This window comes from Conger conger, chromosome 14 (assembly GCF_963514075.1).
Source record: "Conger conger chromosome 14, fConCon1.1, whole genome shotgun sequence".
Lineage (NCBI taxonomy): Eukaryota > Metazoa > Chordata > Actinopteri > Anguilliformes > Congridae > Conger > Conger conger.
The window spans coordinates 2,156,169-2,178,479 of NC_083773.1; the positions used below are offsets into that span (position 1 = coordinate 2,156,169).

Here is a 22,311-nt window from a genome sequence, read left to right on the forward strand (position 1 = left end):
ACATAATAGCTGTAGCTAACTTCTACAGACTAGTCTACTCGAATTCTTATCCCTAGCAGAATATAGCAAATATTTCTCCAGCACTTTAGTCACTACTGGCGACCTGTCCAGGGTGTATTCCTGCCTTTCGCCCAATGTATGCTGGGATAGGCTCCAGCCCCCCTGCGACCCTGTTCAGGATAAGCGGGTTCAGATAATGGACGGATGGATGGACTTTAGTCACTGCATTGGTTACCAGATAATTTTAGGACCGAAGATTTCAATGTATTTTATTGGCCCATGTTTAAAGCCCTTAATAACGTGTAGTTTTAACCTGTCAGTGTGACAGGGAAGCAGTGCGCAACACTTTCGTGAGACGTCATCAATGTCACATTCACATTTACAAGAGGTCGAGTCAGGGCAGCGATTGCTAGCAAAACGCCAAGAATGACTCCCCACCCGCGAAGCACTGAATGTCATACAACACACATGTCTTATCATGTGATGGGGTTCTCATTCGAGATATTGTCTTTCCCATTCACATGGGAAGTGTGAAGTGTTTTAAAGTGTTTCGGTCGTCAGCTAATTCAGTCTGTTTCGACATAGGTATATTTTGCTTTATTGGACGATGTTCATTTACTGTCTACCCCATAGCTAAGTACATAATTTGGCGACGGTTGGTTAATCTGACATCGCAATCCACCAGTTTTCATGGAATGGGATACAGTACCTCATTTAACTTTTATAGGCTGGTTACGTGTTTCCGCCCGTGGCCAAGGAAACGCGTAGACATACACCTATCTCAAAACAGACTGACAGGCACTAGCTCAAGCCGGAGTGAGCTTTAGATAGCTACCGCAAGGGCTGCATAGGAAACTAATAACGTTAGCTAGCTCATCCGTCCGTCCACCCACTGACAAGTCAGATCACAAAACTCATCCCGTCACTGTCTGGATGCTTCTGTAGGAATACAGGATATTTCACAACACTGGGGAGTCAGTAAGACTGTTGGTAAGCATCATTTCCCGACGCGAACGCCGGAATGGCGTTCATGGAGAAGCCGTCTGCGGGGAAGATCCTGCTGGACGACACCGTGGCGGTGACAGCTGTAATCGAAGCGAGCCAGAACCTTCACTCCCACACAGTAAGCAATCGAATCGGCAATCGGGCGTGAGTGCATCACGGGGATTCAGAGGTTATGGTGGAGGGCCTCTGACTATACCGTTGTTGCTTCTCATTTTACATTAACTATCATAACTTGGCTAACAACATTAGCTAGTTCAATGTGTAGATGTCAAGATAACAATAGCTAGAATATATTGCTAGTAACGTTAGTGAACGTCGTTTTCCAGTTTGGCTAGTTTGCTTTCCTGCTGTGCTGTATGCCTTTTGGCCATCACTGGACTCATACATAGCGACTTGAGTGTAATTACCTACAACAAATGCGAAAGAGCGAGACAGGCTAGTTAGAAAACGGCTAACATAGCTAGTTCCAATTCCATAATTTGTGACTGAGTAACTTGCTAACGTTACCTAAGTTAGTACGTCAACTAAGTTAGCCATTTCATAAACAACCGTCTAACGTTAGCTAGCTATCCGGCAAGTGTAGCTAACTAGCTAGCTAATGTAGCTAGATACACACCAGCTGCATAGGCAAATTATTGTGTAGCTCTCTAGCTATGGCTATTTATTTAGCTGAATTAGCTTACTACCTAACGGCTACGTAAGTTACCTGCATAGACACATTCATACTATCAGTGATCACTACGTTAACAAATACCACTAGTCTAGCTGGTTTAGCTATTTGAATTAACTTAGCTAACGTAAATTCTGTCCTTCCCCAGTCGTTTGCCGACATCTGTCAAAATGCCAAAGTTAGCCTAGATGTGTCTATTTTGCTAACGTGATACGACCGGCAGGGCTAGCGATCTTGTTGACCAACGTTTGACAAATAGGTTAGTTAACGGAAGTTACCTAGAGCTAGTAAGATCACTAGCCGTAGTAGCAAACAGCCGCAGCTGTCACTATAACGTTAAATAACGTTATGGCAGTTTTTAAAGAACTGTTAAGCGAGCTGTTTGTTATCGTATGGATTAAAAGTCGACGATATTGTGGTTGGTAAGACGGTGCCTTGCCGTTTAGTATTAAGCTAATGCCTTACTAGCTAGATCCATCACTAAATCAATTTGGCATGACTGAACTTCGGCAAGTAACTGCTTGATTCAGGAGAAACCCTGTATTCGTTTTGAGAGGTTAGTGTGAAACGGCAAACATGACAGGAAACTGGACGTGTTACTTTTAGATATATTTATGTCGGTGGGGGAGTTGGTTATTGCTGCTTTCCTTTAGTGAATTGTTCATTATTCAGTCTCCAGAGAAATCAATGTGCAATTTATATACGTGCTTTTCTTGTTAGAATGAGTGTTAGTAAAATAACGTGTAGGCATATGAAAAAATGGTGGTGGGGTGCACTTTTGAAATTTACCGTAATTTGACTGAAACTTCCTGTGTAGTAAGCGAGGAGGAACCTCGTGAGAATAAAGGGATATGATGCCCAGTTAATAGAATTTCCGAAGATACTTTACCTCTGTTCCTAGCTCTTTGTTCCACGCGTCAGCAAAGCTGTCAATTAGTACGTCGAGATTTCACTAATTCTGTTCAGTCGTTTTTCAGTGCAAACCAATAAAACATTCGAAATTAACCTTGGATTAAAACAAAAATTGGATTAAATCAATGCTAAGGACAAATGCTGATTGAATATAGGTCTAAGTCTGTAAGCAATAATGTCTGTTAGGCAATAGCTGTGTAGTGTAACAATACACAGTAGCATATACACCGATGCATTATTTATATGGATAGACCGATATGCTGTCTTATCCTTTATTTGATATTATTTATGAAGGATTTCATTCAGAATCCATTGAGACTTTTAATGTTCTGTTTCCTTATATGTACAGAACAGCTGGGGAAGAGGGAATGCAGATTTTGACAGGAATATGCTTTGTATTCTGCATTTAATGAGCTATCTGGTCAAAGAGTTTTATTTCCCTTCCCCCCAGAATTTACATCATTACATTTATTCATTAATTATGTATCGCATTAGGCCTATGCGCACTTGAATTTCCATATTAAATGTTAAAATACCGTATTATGTGACCTTTTAAAAATCCTTGATATAACCTGTGAACTATGCTGTGCCTTTGTATTGCTTTTTAAAAGTAGCTTTAAAGCAGTGCTGTTGCTTCACAATTTCCCAGGGCATTTCTGGTGTAAAAAGTACAATACACAGTGGTGTCACAGGGTTAGCGGATCCAGGTTTAAGATGGACCTTTGGACTCCCCTGTGCTCCAGTGTTCCCATGTCGCAGGGCAGAGAGAATGGGGAGGCATCTACACCCCCTTATTTACAGACCACAGGACTGGCAAATCACTTTGTTGTTGTTGAATTTCTGCAGATTTTATGACCATGCAAATACCTTAGACCAGGGGTCTCCAATCTTATCCTAAAAGGGCTGGCGTGGGTGCAGATTTTTGTTTTAACCCAGCAGTAACACACCTGATTATACTAATGAACTAATCGTGGTCTTTAATCAAGACCTAGATGAGTAGAATCAGCTGTCTTAGTCCTGTGCTAAAACAACAACCTGCACACACACCGGCCCTTTCTGGATAAGATTGGAGACCCCTGCCTTAGACCATGTTTAGTCTGGTCATTTTGTCATCCCAGAGAAATGACATGACACAGGGCCTATTGGACGAGCAATGCATGAAATGGCACGCAATGAAAAGCAGGTTGTAGTTAAGAGACATTTATTTTATGTATTTTCATTTTTTCTTCAACAGGAATACATTATCCGTGTTCAGAGGGGCGTTTCTCTTGAGAACAGCTGGCAGGTAAATAATTGTGTTTTTTTTTTTTTTTTTTTTGTGGCAAATGCAAATGGTTTAGGGCTAAATAAAAATAAGTCACAGTGCCAACCTTCCGTTGGAGCAGGAAGGAAAGAGCAGTGGTTTGTGTGTTCTTCTCAGTGTGGCCTTTGCACTTTTCTGGTTATGCAGTGCTGTTAGTATTGCTGCTTGAGCAGGACCTTGGCTGCACACCCTACAGACATGCTGGTACACATCACGCTGATCACGCTGTGCCAAATTGCACGGCTTACATATTACACATTATCCTTTGGCAGAGGTGGATATTTGCAGAAAGCAATTAACGTTTAAATACTCTGCTCAAGGATACAACCCACCATATGGGAATTCAGCAGTTACTAGACCCTTAACTGCGACACTTTTCTGGCACTTTTCACTTGATAATATTTGATGTCTTGGAATGCATTTATTAATTAAAATTATTGTTTGTTTGTTTTTTTCAATAAAAAAGTGTTTGACGTGTATTATTTGCCATTATTTTAGGTCATAAGAAGATACAGTGACTTTGACATGCTGAACAATAGTCTATTGGTGAGTGTGCCATTTGCAGTAAAATATCTTTCTGTAATTTTGTTAGCTTGTAAACGATACACACCATAGATTTAGTTTCTAACCATCCAGTGCTGAAATCAATCTGTTCAATTTGTCAATTAGCTATATGCAGCAAGGGAATAGTAGTGACCCTCAAGGAACTTGGTCCCAAAACCCTGTGATAAGCAACGCTCTAAACCATATAGCAATATACCCTACTGTCTTTTTGCCATTTTGTACTGTGATATGCCTATACACAAGCTGGGACATTAAGGTATAATAGGTAAGATTTTTGTGTTAAAACATTGTTACAAGACCATTGTAAATCCCTTCCTATCACTGAAAAAGGATCACTGACATGTTGACTCTCTTGGCCCTCTGCCTGTGTTTATAGTCCTTAAATTTGGGTTTCAAAATATGCAGTTGACGGGCCGGCACTCTGTACCAAAACTTTGTACAGCTGTACAACAATTCAAGCTCATTGGTTGAAAATTGTTTCTAATTTCCACAGCCAATGGCGTTTCGACGTCAGTGTGTTCACAGAGAAGGGGGAGGGATAAACAGTGTTGTGATTTGAGCGTGTTTGTTGCTGCAATTCCTCTCTTGACCGTTAGAAGTTAGAAAATTACCTATTGCACCTTTAAATATGCCCCTGCTCTGCCTCTGCAGATCTCTGGCCTCAATCTGCCCCTTCCGCCCAAAAAGCTGATCGGAAACATGGACAGAGAGTTCATTGCGGAGAGGCAGAAGGGCCTGCAGACCTATCTGAACTTCATCACCACTCACCACATTCTCTCCAGCTCTGAACTCGTCAAGAAGTTCCTGGACACCAACAACTACTCCGCCAACTACACAGGTGTGTGGACAGGGCACAGACCAGCACGCTTTGTGAGGGAGAAACATCAGGGTGTGAGAAGGGTTGGGTTTTTACAGGATGAGGGGGGAAATGTCCATGTGTTTTTATCGATTGTGAAGTTACACTGTGTTGCTGTCGTTCATATCTTGGTGTTTCACGGTCTCATCTGTCTTCTCCTCCTCTTTAGAAATCGCTCTGCAGCAAGTTTCCATGTTCTTCAGATCTGACCCAAAGTGGGAAGTGGTCGAGCCACTGAAAGACATTGGTGTGTAAACTGATAATTGCACTGAGCCGTCTCCTTTGTGTGTTTTGTCCTGAAGCGCAAGTTATCTAAACTTTCCCTCAGAAGGTAGCTCTCACTATGGATCTCAGCTGTTTGAATAGTTAGAAAAGGAGAAAAGAACATGAGTTGCCTCAAGCGTATCTTAACCATATCCTCAAAATTGAATGTGTTTTCACTGAAAGGTACAAAAGGTTTTTGTGTTGAAACAATTTTACGAAACCGTTACGAATCCCTTCCTATCACTGAAAAAGGCTCACTGACATGCCTGGGTTTCAATAACAGGCCGACACCCTGTACCAAAACATGTATGTATAGCTGTACAATAATTCAAGCTCATTGGTGCAAAATTGGTTCTTATTGCCACAGCCAATGGCTTTTCAATGTCAATGCGTTCACAGAGAAGGGGGAGAGATGTGTTGTGGTTTGAAGGTGTTTGTTGCTCCTCACTTGACCGTTAGAAGTCCAAAATGACCTATTGTACTTTAACTTAAGCTGTATTATGCCTTCATAATTGAAAGTCCTTCATTTGTTGTAATAACTTGGGAAAACAAGCTTATGTCAAATCCTTTTGGTGTTTCATAACCTCGCTTTAGGCAACGCACTGTAATGTTCAGTCCAATCCCAGAAGGCTGTGGTCTGCTTCTCGCGGAGGATTGTAGCAAATTGCATTGAGAAATGAGATCTCTGTTACTCAGTCTTAACATGGCGCTGGAGATCACGTAATTGTGTAAATACCGGGTCCAAACATTTCACTCGGGTGAAACTAAACTTGGTCTAAATGTTGGCCTGTGCTGAATACTGGTTTCACACACGAATAACTTGTGTGAAATAATGTCCTTGCTTTTAGTGGGCAAACTTATTTGACTGTAAAGTATTTACATGTAACAAAATAATCTGTAGCAAAAGAAATGAAAGGCATGTTCTTCAGAATTCATGTTGTCCCCAGTAAAGAGGTTAAAGTAGGGTGGTTAAGTACCACCTGGAGGAACACCATAACGGGTGATTTTCACCAGGCAGCAGCTGCACAGAAATGGGGAAATCACTGACTCTTTCAACTGCACTTGTGTGTATGGGGGAGGTGGTGGGGGTGGGGAGAGAAGAAAAAAGTCAGTTTATTTCCAGTGCCATCTATTTCAACATAATGAAAACAAGTTGACTTCAGATAAAACGAAACTTACCCGGGCTTGAACGGGCAGAACATGTTTAATTTGTTGTTTGAAAACATACAAGTTTATACAGCTCACCAACTATCACAGTGATTAATTATACTGTGTGTCTAAAGCATAAAGGCTGGTTTCAAGGGCATTCTGATGGAGTGCACAGAAATTTTTATAAAAAAATTTTTTTAAGTTGGGGTTTTTTTGTTTTTTTTTGTTTTTTTTTCTTGCACTGAGATTACTATTGTTTCACTTATATTACAGGATGGAGGTTACGAAAGAGGTACTTTCTAATCAAAAACAAAGACCAGCCCAAGGAGCGCCAGGTTTTAAGCTGGGTAAGTTCTGGCGCATAATTGCCTAAGCATTTTGTTGATGCCTGAAACCAGGTCCCCCTTGAAGGATTTGTATGCTCTTCTTTACATACCTGTGTATGGATTACACCTGTTTTAATTGCTTATGTGAAAAATATACATAGAAACTCCACCTTATATAATGTTATTTATGGTTCATTTGCCATCAGACATTGGTTGTTCCGCCTTCAGTTCTGTTCAGCAGGATCTTCTGCTGACAGCTTGACTACTGGGGCCGTGATTTCACTGCACTTCTAAAGATTGAATTTCTATTTTGTTGTTACATTGTTTATCAATTTGCGTTGCATTCTTGTTGTTTTGCTAAGTCGTGCTCCTTGCTATTATGTAATCCTCTTGCATGTTCCGTGACAGGCTTAACTAGTTTACCGTCTATCGCAGGTTTTCACGTACGTTAGTGGTTCACCTCCCACATTATTGGCATTTTGACAGATGATTAGACAATCCACCCCTGGAGCAATGCAGGGTTAAGGGCCTTGCTCAAGGGCCCAACGGCTATGCAGATCTTATTGTGGCTGCACCGGGGATCGAACCACCGACCTGTCATGTACCTTAACCATTACGTCGTCTTGTAGCTCGGGATAAGAGCCTATGCCAAATGCCAGTGGTGTAATGCTATAATCCGCTGTTTTGACTAAGAGTGGGCGGGAATGCAGCAGTTTGTGACATTTCTATTGGTTCCAGACTACGCTGATTGGCGTTTCTCTTGCTGTGCAGGTTGACCTGGGTCCTGATAAGTTCCTGTCAGACAAAGACCTGCAGTCTGCGATGAAGCTCCTCCCCACAGTGTCCGTAAGTGTCTGTGGATCTCCTGGATCACAGGGCTGCGTTCGTAAACTCAGTGTGCCACTCTTTTCCCAGAAGTAGAGATTATAGCGCAGTTTTCATGTGCGGTGCTGTGCTGTGCTGTGCTGCTGTTTGATAGACTAAACCTACAGCAGCTGACGGGAGCTGTTGCGAGATTAGACGTGTTATGCACAGGAGTGTTTTTATACGTTTGACAAAGAAACCTCTGGAAATGTGGCCCTTGAGATGCCAGGTCATAGGAGACCTCAGGCCACACCCTGATGACAGCGTTACCGCGGTAACCTGGCGGAAATGCGGCAAAGCCATTTTCATCTGCACGCTTGCTCTTGGCATATTGTACGTGTCTAGAAATGATACGCTCAATTTTTATGAGCATAGCCAGACGTATGTTGAGTGGATAATTTAGTGGCTCGGTTGAATGAATGTTCAATTAAGATCAAGATTAAGAAAATGGTTTCAAAATTAAATCAGTTAATGTTGTTTTGTTTCCTCTTAAGGGTTAGCTACGAAAAAAATAATCTTCATGAAGGACAAGAGGGCAGTGAAAATGAGCTATGATCAGTAATATAGATGCGTTTATTGCTGATTGTCTTAAAATCTTTGTGAAAATAACAATTTGTGGAAGTGTGCTGTGGTACACAATGCAGCTTTGAATGGCTGTGTGCGTATTATATGTAAATTTGGCGTGCAGCCTTGTTCAGAAGGGCCCTTATTGCAGGACCCATTGAGACATGAGACAGAGATGGCTTTGGAGTGTCTGCTTCCACTGGAGTGAGAAATCCTGCCTTCCGGCCTCACTGGATCAATGCGAGCAGATGTGCTCATGATGGGAACCAGACGGCAAATCACTGAACGGAATTTCAGAACTACCCTCCCCCCATCCCCCATCCCACCTAGGCTGTTTGGCTTCTATAGGGAATGGAAATGGAACTTTTTGCCTCTGTGGGAGCAAACAGTAAATAGTCTTGCAATTTGTTCTAATCGGGAGTGTTTAAGGGGGGGTGGGGGCTTAGTACTGTCTATCATTTTCAGTTCCAAAGTTTCGAAGCAGCTTTTTCCCACAACACCCCCCTCCCCCCTCCCCCCTGCACTGAATGACCTGATCTGACGCATTCCACAGATAGACCGCAGACGCAAACTCACATCTAACCTGGACGAAGGGCTTGAGTCTGGCTAACTGATACACGACCCCTGTGGGGTTCAAGATAATGTGGTTAATAAAGCACTAGTCTGATATCAATATGCAAGCACAACACCTACAGAATGTGTTCTTGGGATTTAGCTGCCTTATTCGTGCCACAACTGCTCTTTATCCCATGATGTTCAGGGTAAAAGATCTCCGCGTGAACAGCATGGGGGGGAAAAAAGAAAAGGGAGAGAACTCATGACTCGGTTCTCACTGAGATACGAAGCACAAAGAGACGGTTCATGTTCGGCTTCGGCTTTCGTTCCTCTGCCGACAGATTTTAAAGTCTGCCGTTTTTTTAAAGGCAGTAAATTCACTAAGCTCTTTCTAAGAACGGTCCCTGTGGCAGTGAGACCGCGGTGCTGAAGCTACAGTTAATCTTTAATCTAATCCTGACCCTGTCCAGTGACTGAGTGAAGAAGAGTTTGCTTATTCATCTGCTCTTTTTCCTCTAGAACTCGTACATTTTCCCCGTCACCTTCGTCACCACCAGCGAGTCGTCTGCACTAGTTATCCGAACCTTCAGTGAGAAAGGGACTCTCCGAGATCACATATGTAAGGTAATGACTAACACGCAGGTATCAGGTACGACCCGTCTCATGCACTGTATGTGGGATTGTTTGGCCAGCGTCGTGTTTTTCCTGAAAAGCATGTTTTGGCTTTGGGTTGTAATGAAATCTCCTGAATTACCGTCCGCACCAGTGGTTATTTAAAGCGAAAGCCTTACTCCTCCTGCCCACCCTGTACATGTTCGCTTCGGCAGAATTACCTTCCATCATCAAGTCTGCACGTTGTGCATCTGGATTAGAGGAAAGCAAAGAAACTTTGAAAATACAATCCTTGTTAAAAAAAATTAAATAATAAATCATCACCTTACTTGCTCCATACAATTGTACCCAAATGTAGAATGTAAACACAGGGGGAGTGGGTAAGGTGTTAAGTCTGGTCTCATTGCCTTGTGTCGAAGGTGTTTCTGAGTTAAGTCTGGTCTCTTGTGTTGAAGGTTAAGCCAAAAGAACCCTTCTTGAAGAAGTACTGCAACCCCAAGAAGATCCAGGGCCTGGAGCTGCACCAGATCAGGACCTACGGGCGGCAGATCTTAGAGGTACGACAGAGGGGCCCCCGCCCCCACTAACCCTGCGTCTCACCTGGTCCCTCTCTAACCCTGCGTCTCACCTGGTCCCTCTCTAACCCTGCGTCTCACCTGGTCCCTCTCTAACCCTGCGTCTCACCTGGTCCCTCTCTAACCCTGCGTCTCACCTGGTCCGTCTCCATCCCTGCGTCTCACCTGGTCCCTCTCTAACCCTGCGTCTCACCTGGTCCGTCTCCATCCCTGCGTCTCACCTGGTCCCTCTCTAACCCTGCGTCTCACCTGGTCCCTCTCTAACCCTGCGTCTCACCTGGTCCCTCTCCATCCCTGCGTCTCATCTGGTCCTTCTCCATCCCTGCGTCTCACACCGCCCTCTCTAACCCTGCGTCTCACCTGGTCCCTCTCTAACCCTGCGTCTCACCTGGTCCGTCTCCATCCCTGCGTCTCACCTGGTCCGTCTCCATCCCTGCGTCTCACCTGGTCCCTCTCTAACCCTGCGTCTCACCTGGTCCCTCTCTAACCCTGCGTCTCACACCGCTCTCTCTAACCCTGCGTCTCACCTGGTCCCTCTCTAACCCTGCGTCTCACCTGGTCCCTCTCTAACCCTGCGTCTCACCTGGTCCGTCTCCATCCCTGCGTCTCACCTGGTCCCTCTCTAACCCTGCGTCTCACCTGGTCCGTCTCCATCCCTGCGTCTCACCCGGTCCCTCTCTAACCCTGCGTCTCACCTGGTCCGTCTCCATCCCTGCGTCTCACCTGGTCCCTCTCTAACCCTGCGTCTCACCTGGTCCCTCTCTAACCCTGCGTCTCACCTGGTCCGTCTCCATCCCTGCGTCTCACCTGGTCCGTCTCCATCCCTGCGTCTCACCTGGTCCGTCTCCATCCCTGCGTCTCACCTGGTCCGTCTCCATCCCTGAGACCTGGTCTCTCTCTGTTACGGTGCTCTCCTGCACAGTTACGTGGTGGGCTTCACCCACGCATGACATCTCATCCACTTCTGTCTGCAGTTGCGTAGACCGGGTTGGCCGAATTCACCCACTGTCCTCCTAAGCTAGCTGTTGCATTGGCGCCCCCTGGCAGCTGACCAGTGATCTGCAAGTTGTCAGTTGTTCCTGGCAAGAGAGATTGCTCTCTGACAGGCACGGCCCTGTCTGAAGAACAGTGTGTTTGTTGTGCTGAAAGCAGACTGGCTCAGGCTTACTCAGCCGCGGAGCTCAGAGGAAATGTAGTAAAGTAGTGGCCTGTCCTGTTCTGTCCCCGGTGCAGCCACAATAAGATCCGCACAGCCGTTGGGCCCTTGAGCAAGGCCCTTAACCCTGCATTGTCTCCTGCTTCAGTCTAATCGACTGTATGTCGCTCTGGCTAAAAGCGTCAGCCAAATAACATGTAATGTAATGTGAGGTGTCACTCCCCCACCCAAAAAGAAAACCATCACCAACTCCACCTGCATCCTAGCAGCAGCAGCGTGTAACGTTCGTACGTCTGTGATGTGCTGGTGATTTCATCACTCTTTATGCCCTTATTCATTGGGAGGTAAATGAGCCAAATCAATACAACGTGTTCATTCCTACTCTTATGGAGCACCCTGTATATATAATACGGATAGTTTTCCTCTTTGACATGGAGATGGTTATTCTGCTAAATGACTGGCATTATGTCATGTACACATTTGTTCCTACTTTCTATTCTTGTCTTGTTGCTATGCATGCTCTTATGACCTGACTATGCATGTCCTTAGCTCCACTGTCTTTTTTGCGATATCATCTATTAGTCTCGACCACTATGCTAATTTGCTCTGTAGATTCCCCATTAATCTTCCTCCTAATCACCCTCACTGGTTAGCGTTACCTACTGACAGCAGGGACCTGGTCAGCCAGCAGTGGATAGGCTCGCCTGTGTTCCTCCCATGGTTGTTTTCCACTGGACTTGTTCTTTCTCTGCACAGTTTGAGTGTTTTTCTCTCCATTTCCTTTTTAAACCTCTCTCGCTGGGCCTTCTCATCCGCTCTGTGTGTTCCTGTTTCCTGTGAAGCATCCGTGTCACGGTACCTCAGGAAGAATCGCTCTGGGAGTAAATGTGAACTGGCCTTACGTTGTTTCCGTTCCCCCCCCCCCCCCCTCTGATCAGATCCTAAAATTTCTACACGACAAAGGATTCCCGTACGGACACCTCCACGCCTCCAACATCTTACTGGAGGACGACACGTGCAGACTGCTGGACCTGGAGAACTCCCTGCTGGGCCTCCCCTCCTACTACAGACCCTACGTCGCACAGTTCAGGAAGATCAATGTAAGTAGCGGTTAGCTCTGTTTGTGTGGGGAAACATGAGGACCACTGGTCATTCGTATTACAACAGCTGCTTGTGATTATTGAAGATAATTAGGCTGCAATTTGTTTTTAAAAAAAAAGGACATTGTGCAAATTGTATAACCAATAGTTGATCACATAATAAAAGATGAACTTATCGTGAATTATCCACACACACACGCACACATACATACACATACACTTACATAAATGTGTACAGGATTAACACTCTCATGTTTATCAATGACAACTGGAATTGTGTGCTGCAACGTTTTTTAACCTTCATTTTAGCATTTCACTTGATGCACATGCGTTATTGGGATTTTAATGGTTTCAGACGACCGAGAGCATCGATGTGTACGCCTTCGGACACTTGCTGTATGAAATGGCGTACGGGAGGCCTCCGGATTCAGTGCCAGTCGACCAGTACCCTCCTGCCCCCTCCCCGTCTGTGGGTCAGTGCCAAACCCTTCGGTCTGTGTCCCGGCCTTGTTCATGAAATCAACCACGCCATTCTCAATGGTCCATACACTCACTGAGCACTTTATTCGTTATTTATTGGACTTATTCTTTTTACTTCTGCTGCTGTAGCCTATCCACTTAGAGTCATGATGCGTTATGTGTTCAGAGAGGCTCTTCTGCCTACCACTGTTGTAATGTGTGGTTATTTGCGTTACTGTCACCTTCCTGTCAGCTTTGACCAGTATGGCCCTTCTCCTCTGACGTCTCTCATTAACAAGACTCTGCTGTCTGCAAAACTGCTGCTCACTGGATTTTTGTTTTCGTTTTTTGCACCATTCATTGCAAACTTTAGAGACTAGTGTGTGTGAAAATCCCAGGAGATCAGCAGTTTCTGAGATACTCAAACCACCCTTTCTGTCACCAACAGTCATTCCACGGTCAAAGTCACTTAGATCACATTAGATCACAGATGGTCGATGTGAACATTAATTCAAGATCCTGACCCGTATCTACATGATTGTATGCAATGTACTGCTGCTACACATTTGTCTGATTAGATAATCGCATGAATAAGTAGGTGTAAGAAAGTAAAAATGTTCCTAATAAAGTGCTCGGTGAGTGTATGTAAAAATACTACAACTCAACCACTGAAGCAACAATTGAGTTTGCATGTGTTGAGTTGTGTTTGTTTTTGCGCGACTGACCTTCTCGATAGAAATCATTGTGAGGTACTCGGAACACCCACGAGTCCTTGAAAGGATCCAACAGAAAAAGAGAAAGTGAATAAGGGTAGAATAAGTGGTGAGTACATGGAGGGCCGGTTGGAGGTGCGGCTGTGTTTTCACTCCTCCTCGTTCTGCTCGTGTCTCAGTGACGGTGCTGCAGTCCATCCTGTCGGCCGAGGCTTGCAAAGGCGGGATGCCCACCGTGGCCCAGCTCCTGCAGAACTCGTGAGTGTCAATGACCGTGTTCAGCTGGATGTCCACCGCTGGCACACTGTGTCTCTGTACCAGCCTGCGCTGTGCTATAGCCTCAACCCTGTTCCCTCTTCTCTTTCTAGGCTGTTTAGTGATGTGATGTTGTGCAACTCAGAGAAGCTACAGTTCAAGGTAAGGTCTGTGTGTGTGTGTGTGTGTGTGTGTGTGTGTGTGTGTGTGTGTGTGTGTGTGTCTGTGAGTGTGTGAGAGAGTGAGTATCATGGGATGGCGTGATTGGTTACCTATTTGTGAATTTATGAATGTACCTATATACATTTATGAATATAGAACTTATCTATTTTAGGTTTTCAGAAATTACTAAATTGTGTACCTTGTCAGACATTTCCATACCAAGAGTTTGTGGCCAACCCCAACTGTAAAACCCTACATTGCCCTATTATTTTTCTTCTATCTTAACTTAAGTTTTTAGTCCTTTGTGTCGTGAACATTCTTTGTCCTGGCTGTGCACAGGGAATGAAGAGGGAAAACTGTCCAATAAAATAGAATCATATAGAATAAATCACAATTGTACATCAATATGAAAGTACAAATCATTCAGCTTTGTAATTCTGCTGATTGTCTAATTTATTCTGCACGATTGCTGTCAAACTAAGACCAGTTGAGAGAAATCTACTTAAAGATACCCAATGCCTTAATGGGCTGATGGCTGTTAATATAAAATATCAGTTGGCAGCTCTTGTTGTTTTGAGTATGAAGGCCGTGGCATCTGCAGATGTATTGTCTGCACAGATCCTCACGCATCCTGCATTCTCCTGGTTGTAACGCAGATCACCACCAAGTTAAAGGACGCCCTGAGAACAGCCAAAGAGTGCATGGAGAAGAGGCTGCAAGAGGAGCAGAAAATGGTTGGTGCCCCAAAAATTCTTTTTTCCTCAAAAGACCAGACCTTCCGCCCCCAGTGAGGTGGTTTTCCATCTGACTGACGGGCAGTGTGGTGCTCTTCACTTTAGAGTAGGCAAAGCTGCCTTCCTGCCTAGAACCCTTTTCTACCAACATAGGGCCGACATTGGCTCAGTCGTATGGCAGTCGGAGGGTTGCCGGTTGGACCCTTCACTGGGTGTGTCGAAGTGTCCCTGAGCAAGGCACCTAACCCCCAAATGCTCCTGACAAGCTGGTCGGTGCCTTGCATGGCAGCCAATCGCCGTTGGTATGTGAGTGTGTGTATGAATGGGTGAATGAGAAGCATCCAGTATCGCGCTTTGGATAAAGGCATGGTTGAAAATGCCTCCCCTGATGGCGTATGATCAGCTGAAAGGACTAACGCGGTCTCCGACCCCGCACAGATCCACCAGCACAGGAGGCTGACTCGAGCCCAGTCTCACCACGGCTCTGAGGAGGAGAGGAAGAGGAGGAAGATCCTGGCCAGAAAGGTACGAACACTCCCACAACACAGCCACAGTGTGTGTGTGTGCGCGTGTCTGTGTGTGCGTGCGTGTGCGTGTGTATGCCTGTGTGTGCATGTTTGTGTGTGTGTGCGTGCCACAATTTCAATTTCACAATCAAGTCTTGTGTAATTGTAGTGCAGATTTTCAGCTTTTATGGTTTGGTTTCACCATGTAGAAATTACAGTACAGAGCAAAAAGCAAGAAGGAACTTTTATTTATTTTATTGTCTCATACATTATGGAGCTCACTGTATATGCACACTTGAGGTGTGGTTTGTGGTTTGCAGCCTTAATAAGTGTGTATATATCATTAAAACAGCAAGGCCTCTTGTGATTTATTCCACATAGACTGCATGAACACATTGCATGAATTGTTGTGATCATGCATCATGCACACACCCTTGGGTTTTGAGTTTCTGATTTCTGTAGCTGCACTGTATGGAGCCAGAATATATTCACCACATATTCTGACCACAGAACCTTTCTCATGTCTCAGAAAAACAGGCAGTCAGCCTACGAAAATGAAGAAGACCTTTCTGCAAAATACAACAACAATTCTGGTATGTCACATCCTGTGGGTTTGGGGAAAGGCACGTTGTTTGGCCCTCCTGTATCAACAGCACTGTAGCATGAGCATGACTAGCCATTCCAAAATTTTCCACAACTGGATAGTGAGGAAGGATTCATAATTTAGGCAAGAAAATGAGGGAATCTGTGCCTACTGTGCCAATGGAACTTCTATGTAATGGAAGTTACATTGGCACGGTAGATTGGTCAAACTCAGAATGCCAAGAAACAAGAAACATGCCTTCCATATGACAAAATACCAAATACATCTGTTGTTGCTTTTTTGGAAAAGAAAACTTAGTCGAACGTATGACCGTAACCAAACTAAATCCATGGCATCTGTTTTCTTTGTTTTGAAAGGAGTTATGTTGATTTTAATTGAACGGGGTCTTAAAAGTAAAAAATAAGTCATGAATGTTCATAACACTAAGGTGTGAGATGAGGAGGTTCTTGTTGCGTGTTCTAAAGAGCACTGTTGCCCTCTGCAGGTTCTGGGGCCAGCTCCCCCCCGACGTCCCCCTCCTCCCCCACCCCTCCCCCCACGACAGGTAGGCCCCCCCCCCCGACACCCTGCACTCTTCTCTCAGGTTACTTTAGCTCCAGTAGGCCGTGTTCTCCTCGGATGTGAGTGAAGTGTCAGTGCGAGGTCGACATGTCTCACTCTTGTTTCTGTTCGTTTTGGTACGTTCCGTGTCTGTCGATCATTCAAATCAAACCACATTCTGATCTTTAGCGGTTTATAATTATGATTATGATTAGGACCAAAGCCTTTGTGTTTCAGAGATAGTACATCAGTGCTGGGAGTAGTTTTTCTCTTCTTTTTTTTTATCGTTATTTGGATTAATAATTAGTGAAATTAGTCTGGGGTCAGTAATTTGTTTTTGTTCTTTATCAACACCTAACTAATCACACATTTATCATTTTCACATGTAGAAACTGTTCTAATTCTGTTAAAGCGAAAATGAGGAATTAACACTGATCTGCCTCTCTCTTCCTCCTCTGCTGTCTTCAAAGTAGAGCATGCACCATTTTGAACGTGTGTGGGGTAAAGTAAACCAATACAGATTCTTTCCAGTGTTAAAGCTGCAGAATGCCCTCTTTCAATGGCAGGCTCCTCTTCATCTTCTTACCACTGCTGCACAGCAGTTACCTCTCTAAAAACCTCTCAGGCCTAAAGACAAAAGAGATTAAAATACGTCAGTCGAAAAACTGCTTTTCAAGGATGCGGATTATGTCAGTGTTTATTAAAGCAGGATCTAGGTGTAATTGTTTCCTTATGGATAGATGATATTTTTCTTGCTATAACCAATGAAAAGGAATGTGTTTACTTTTGACAAATGAATCCACTAAAGCAGTATATAAGGTCAGTCTGTTGGTTACATAATTTCTGTAAATCTCAAAGATTTGATTTATTCACAGTACAATGTAAACATTCTTATGAGAGGATTGTTGCAAATTTACCTCTGTATTGCTGTTCACCCATAATTTGATCTTCATGTCCAAACAATTTCATAATTTAATAGATACTGTTATTCACGATTTCAGTTTTTCTTCATCGCTTATCAAATAAAATAAACAAACACATTTTGGAACCTGCATTGAAAAGGGTTACTGCACCTTTAAACTCTCACAATCTGCAAAAGTGGTCCACTCAGACAGGCCTTTTCCCATGCTAATGGATCGTTCATGTTTTGAGTGGCAGGTTTCAGTCTGTCGCTTTGTGCGTTCCCATACGCAGCTCTCGCATTGTGTGCTGCAGAGTGGCGATCACCGTATTGTGGATTGTGGATCCATTCATGTTTTTGTCCCTGGGCGGTTTGCAAACTGTCAAAACCCAAAACGATCGCTGCGTCTCAAATTTATCAGACCGTATCATTTCGCAACTGTACAATTGCCAATCTGTTAATGTTGTTTATTCGTTTGCAAACTTCACAGGTTCATTCAGTGTCTTGTCATGTCAGTGCATTTAAATAATTTGGTAATATGATATCAACCTGGCTTATTGCTCCAATTTGCTGAATGGGGTCACTTCTCGTATGTCTGTCTGAACTTTGATGTTTTTTACCCGTCATCCCCATTGGTAAAATAAGTGTTATTGTATTGAGACTTTTTTGTCTGAACACTAAAGGCTTGACTCTGGTTAAAACAGGGAACGCGCCTCCACCGCCCCCTCCCCCTCCACCTCCACCCCCCCCGTGTGATCCGGCGCAGACCCAGGCACCCCCCCTCCCGTGTGTGAACGGCGTGGGCCGTGGGGCTCTGCTCAGCTCCATCCAGGGCTTCAGCAAGGGCAAGCTGAGGAAGGCCGAGATCAGCGACCGCAGCATCCCCCACCTGTGAGGGACACGTTACAGTACATTACAGTACATTACAGCACATTACAGCACATTACAGTACATTACAGTATATTACATTACAGTACATTACAGCACATTACAGCACATTACAGTATATTACAGTACATTACAGCACATTACAGTATATTACATTACAGTACATCATATTACATTACAGCACATTACATTACATTACAGCACATTACAGCACATTACAGCACATTACAGTACATTACGGCACATTACAGTATATTACATTACATTACAGCACATTACAGTATATTACATTACAGCACATTACAGTATATTACATTACATTACAGTACATCATATTACATTACAGCACATTACAGTATATTACATTACAGCACATTACAGTACATTACAGCACATTACAGCACATTACATTACATTACAGCACATTACAGTACATTACAGCACATTACAGTACATTACAGTACATCACATGAGATTAAGCTGAGCCACGTACAGCGTTCGCATTACATACAGTCCCATGTAAACACCTGGATATGTACTGAAGCCTTAACTGGCTCTGCCCCGCCCCGGAAAACCCTAACCTTTCCTTTCCGAGTTGCAAGTCCCCAAAACCTTTACTTGAATCACAGGTTCCGTTCTGTAACCATCGCACTACGCTGCTACCCCGCACAGGCGCACACCGCTGCTGTGGTGGGGTTTGTGCAGTGATCGCTGTTTCTAAATTCTTTGGTTGAATGCCTTATTTTGTTATATTGGTTTATTTTAGTGCAATCCGTTTGGTTTCGTTTTTATGCTTTTTGTTATTTTGCCTATTTTCGCCACTGATTAATTATGCCGTGTTCCGTGTTTATTTGCATTTTTCCACTTTAGTATAGATTAGTACACCTGACCTCACACCTTTTCTCATCAGAGGTCATGTTCTTGCAGTGCTCCCAAAGACCCAGCTGTTAATGCAGCGCCACAGATAAATAATCGCAGATTTACATTTTGTGCCGTTCTTGATGGTGGTGTTCTTTCCTTTCACGAGTGCATGCTATTTACAAGAAAGGAAGCTTTGCCTGAATTTCTGTTAAGCTGGTATCCAACAAACGACACGTTAATTGTATTCTGGTACCGTCTCATGGTGATTTGTTCATTTTGGATCTTGATTTATTCGAGGAAACCAAGGGAATCAGTTGATAGTGACAGCAATACATTGAGCGATGTGTCCTAGCGGTGTGTGCAGCATGACGGCGTTTAGCTCCACGATATACGGCTAGCCTAGCATTCCCAGCCCTCCAGCCTGGCTGCTTTATTAATGAGAGCCTCCACAGTGAGTGCCGCTGTTTGGAGATTCCTGAAAACATTAATAAAGTTAGCGTCTCATTTTCATTTTCATTTTGCACGCCTTTCCTGGAAATGCTAAATGTGGCGTCCCAGTTTTTCTTTTTTTTTGCACACTCAAATTATGAGCGACCATTGTGTGCCACAGCGTATAAACACAAATTCCTGTTTCCCACGATTTCAGAGTACACACAGGAACATCCGATCGTCCTGATGTTGGCCTAAAAGCCAGAGAGAGTCCTCAAAGTAGCCTGCCAGGATATAATTGGTGGTGTACTCATGTACAAGTACATGGGACACAGCTGGCAGTGCTGATTAATTGCCAGCCAGGCCACTGTAAACCCACTATTGCATGTTTCCACCTGATGCCATCAGGTTTTTGATTGATTTTTTAAATTCAACACGTTATTTTCATACATTTGATTTCTGCGTAGTCGAACAAGAAAGTGTTTTGTTTACACTAGTGACAATGCTGAGATGGAGACAATGGGCACCTAGGCCATAATCAAGCAGTAGGCAGTGGTTGATCTTTAGGAAGTATTAAACTCCCACATCTACTTGTGCTTGTGTGTGCAGGCTTTTGGACTGACCAAGCAAGCACAAAAATCATTGGCCCTTACAAAGACATATAAGTAAATGCTCTCCGTAATTTTATTCTCCGGTATCTATTATTGCCTGCTGAATATGCTGGCCTTTTTAAAGTGTAATTTATTTTCAGATAGAAATAGTAATAATGCATTTTTGATTCTTTCAAGTATATTTGCTAAACAGTGCCACATCCACCTTAGTGCCTCAATATATTTTTTTCTAAAGCATCATTAGTGGAATTGTTGACTGTGAAGATCCTATTTAGACCATTGGGGGAAAGCAGTGTAATTACTGTACACAGCAAAAACTGGCGTGTATTTATTGCCCTCTAGCACCATCTTGCCATTAGAGTGTTTCCTGAAATTTCTAGAAAAATAAGATTGTGTCATGCCATGTCAGACAATGAACCTATGTGCGAACAGGCTTTTAAAAAAAAATACAGACTTTGAATGAAAAGGGTAAAAAGTTACACATGCTGATTTTCATTCGTTACGTTCCCTCGACACGACCACTCTGCTGAAAATGCAGAAAACACACACATGCTTCTCTGCCCCTGCCCCGTCTTCAGAAGAAGGCCTCGGTAATTGTAGAGTGGTTTTCAGAAATGTGCCCTTGTCTTGTACTATTTAATGATCCTGGTGAGTACCAGATGGATGTTCCAATCTGATCTTTGATCCATCAGCATAAAATACTGGTTGTGTGTGCTTTTGTAGTTTTAAAAAGATATTTTTGCAGTCTTATTTTTAAATTAAGGCATTTGCACATTTCAGCTTTTGGAAGCTTAGTGTATCTCTCCCTTCAATGATCACTGGGGTCAGATGAGTGAGGGGTTTGAAAGCTAGCGTGATTTGATTAAACGGTTAACGGCTATAGCTCTTTGAACCAAACATCTCATAGTTTCACATTGTCATCCATTTTGCTTAAACAGCCTGAGCTCTCTCACAACAGCAGGTTTGGGCGATGGTACATCATGTAGTGCTTTAATGCCACTGTATGATCAAATATTTTTAGATGTTTTAGGAACTGGAAGCAGCTACCAATCTACAACACTGATTTGCTTCCTGGCTTGACTGTTTGGTTCAAAAGCATACTTATTGATATGTTCCCTTTGAATTCAACAGAGTTATGGAATTTTAAATTATACTCTGATTTGTTTTCATCCACTTTTTTAATTTATTGAAAGCCAATTACGATGATCTAAAAGTATCATGGACATTGCGACTACAGTAGCACTGTTTGGTGTTCATAAACGGTTAAAAATTTTTAATATAAAAAAAAAAGCTAATTTTCTTCTTGTTTTTGGCTTATCCTGTAATTGAAGCCTCTATTTCAGTCAGCTATTTTACTAGTTAGATCTTTTAATGCGTCTTGGGCTCCACATGGTGAAAAAAATGATAAAGAAACTTGTCTTTGTTCTCCATGTCTATTTATTGTAAAGGACACATCTTATTCTGTCATTAAACGCTGTATTTTAAGAGTGACAATTGAACTTCCAAAATGAATATATCCTGTGTTGTCTTAATGATTAGTTTACACCTGCACATGTTGTACATAATGTCTAGCTGTGGTATAATATGCAGTTTAATAACCTGAATTTTTATTTTTGCATATCACTCATCTCATTTTTGCACTGTTGAATTTTGACATAAATTATGAAAGAACAAAATGAGGTTTGCTTACCGCTGTAAGTGTTGATGACCCATTAACTGGCATGTATAGAAAGGTCTTTTACAATCTTAATGGTAAATCTCTGCACTTTAGCATGAACATTTCAGACCTTTTCTAAAACAAATTTATTTTGCTGCTGGTACTATAATTTGTGCTTTTTTTGCAATTGTTTTGAGAATACACAAATTTGTTGGTAATGAAGAAAATGTTTTCTTAGATATTTTCATAGCTTGCATCTTATTTTAACCTTCATTCAGCTGAAGAAATTATGTTTAAATGTTACCAATACTAAAAGCAATTTCTGTAATATTTTCATGTAGTGTGTTCTTCCATTTCTGTTGTGGCTCAACTAGTTTTAACTGCCATTAGAAAAACCGATCCATGAGAGTCCTATTATTACAGAGGTTGTTGTATGTATATATGTAAAAAAAAAAAAAAAAGATCCATGTAACTTGCAACAAAATCTGTGATTATTTTATTAAAATAATGAAAATA

At 42.9% G+C, this 22,311-nt stretch overlaps 1 protein-coding gene across 2 annotated transcripts; it reads left to right on the top strand.

The window, feature by feature from the left end:
* The first annotated feature begins 722 nt into the window (after nucleotides 1-722).
* pxk (PX domain containing serine/threonine kinase) lies at nucleotides 723-22,311 on the top strand. 2 transcript variants are annotated; one of them, XM_061218946.1, is made up of 18 exons: nucleotides 723-1,123; nucleotides 3,822-3,872; nucleotides 4,389-4,436; nucleotides 5,106-5,292; nucleotides 5,480-5,557; nucleotides 6,997-7,070; nucleotides 7,821-7,895; nucleotides 9,552-9,656; nucleotides 10,100-10,201; nucleotides 12,314-12,475; nucleotides 12,831-12,948; nucleotides 13,827-13,905; nucleotides 14,016-14,064; nucleotides 14,721-14,798; nucleotides 15,237-15,323; nucleotides 15,834-15,897; nucleotides 16,393-16,452; nucleotides 18,054-22,311. In XM_061218946.1, the coding sequence occupies exons 1-18, from the start codon at nucleotides 1,022-1,024 to the stop codon at nucleotides 18,242-18,244; spliced, it is 1,710 nt and encodes a 569-aa protein (XP_061074930.1). In that variant the 5' UTR covers nucleotides 723-1,021; the 3' UTR covers nucleotides 18,245-22,311. The 2 variants fall into 2 exon arrangements, with proteins under 2 accessions (XP_061074930.1, XP_061074931.1); XM_061218947.1 differs by lacking the exon at nucleotides 723-1,123 and adding an exon at nucleotides 1,968-2,231.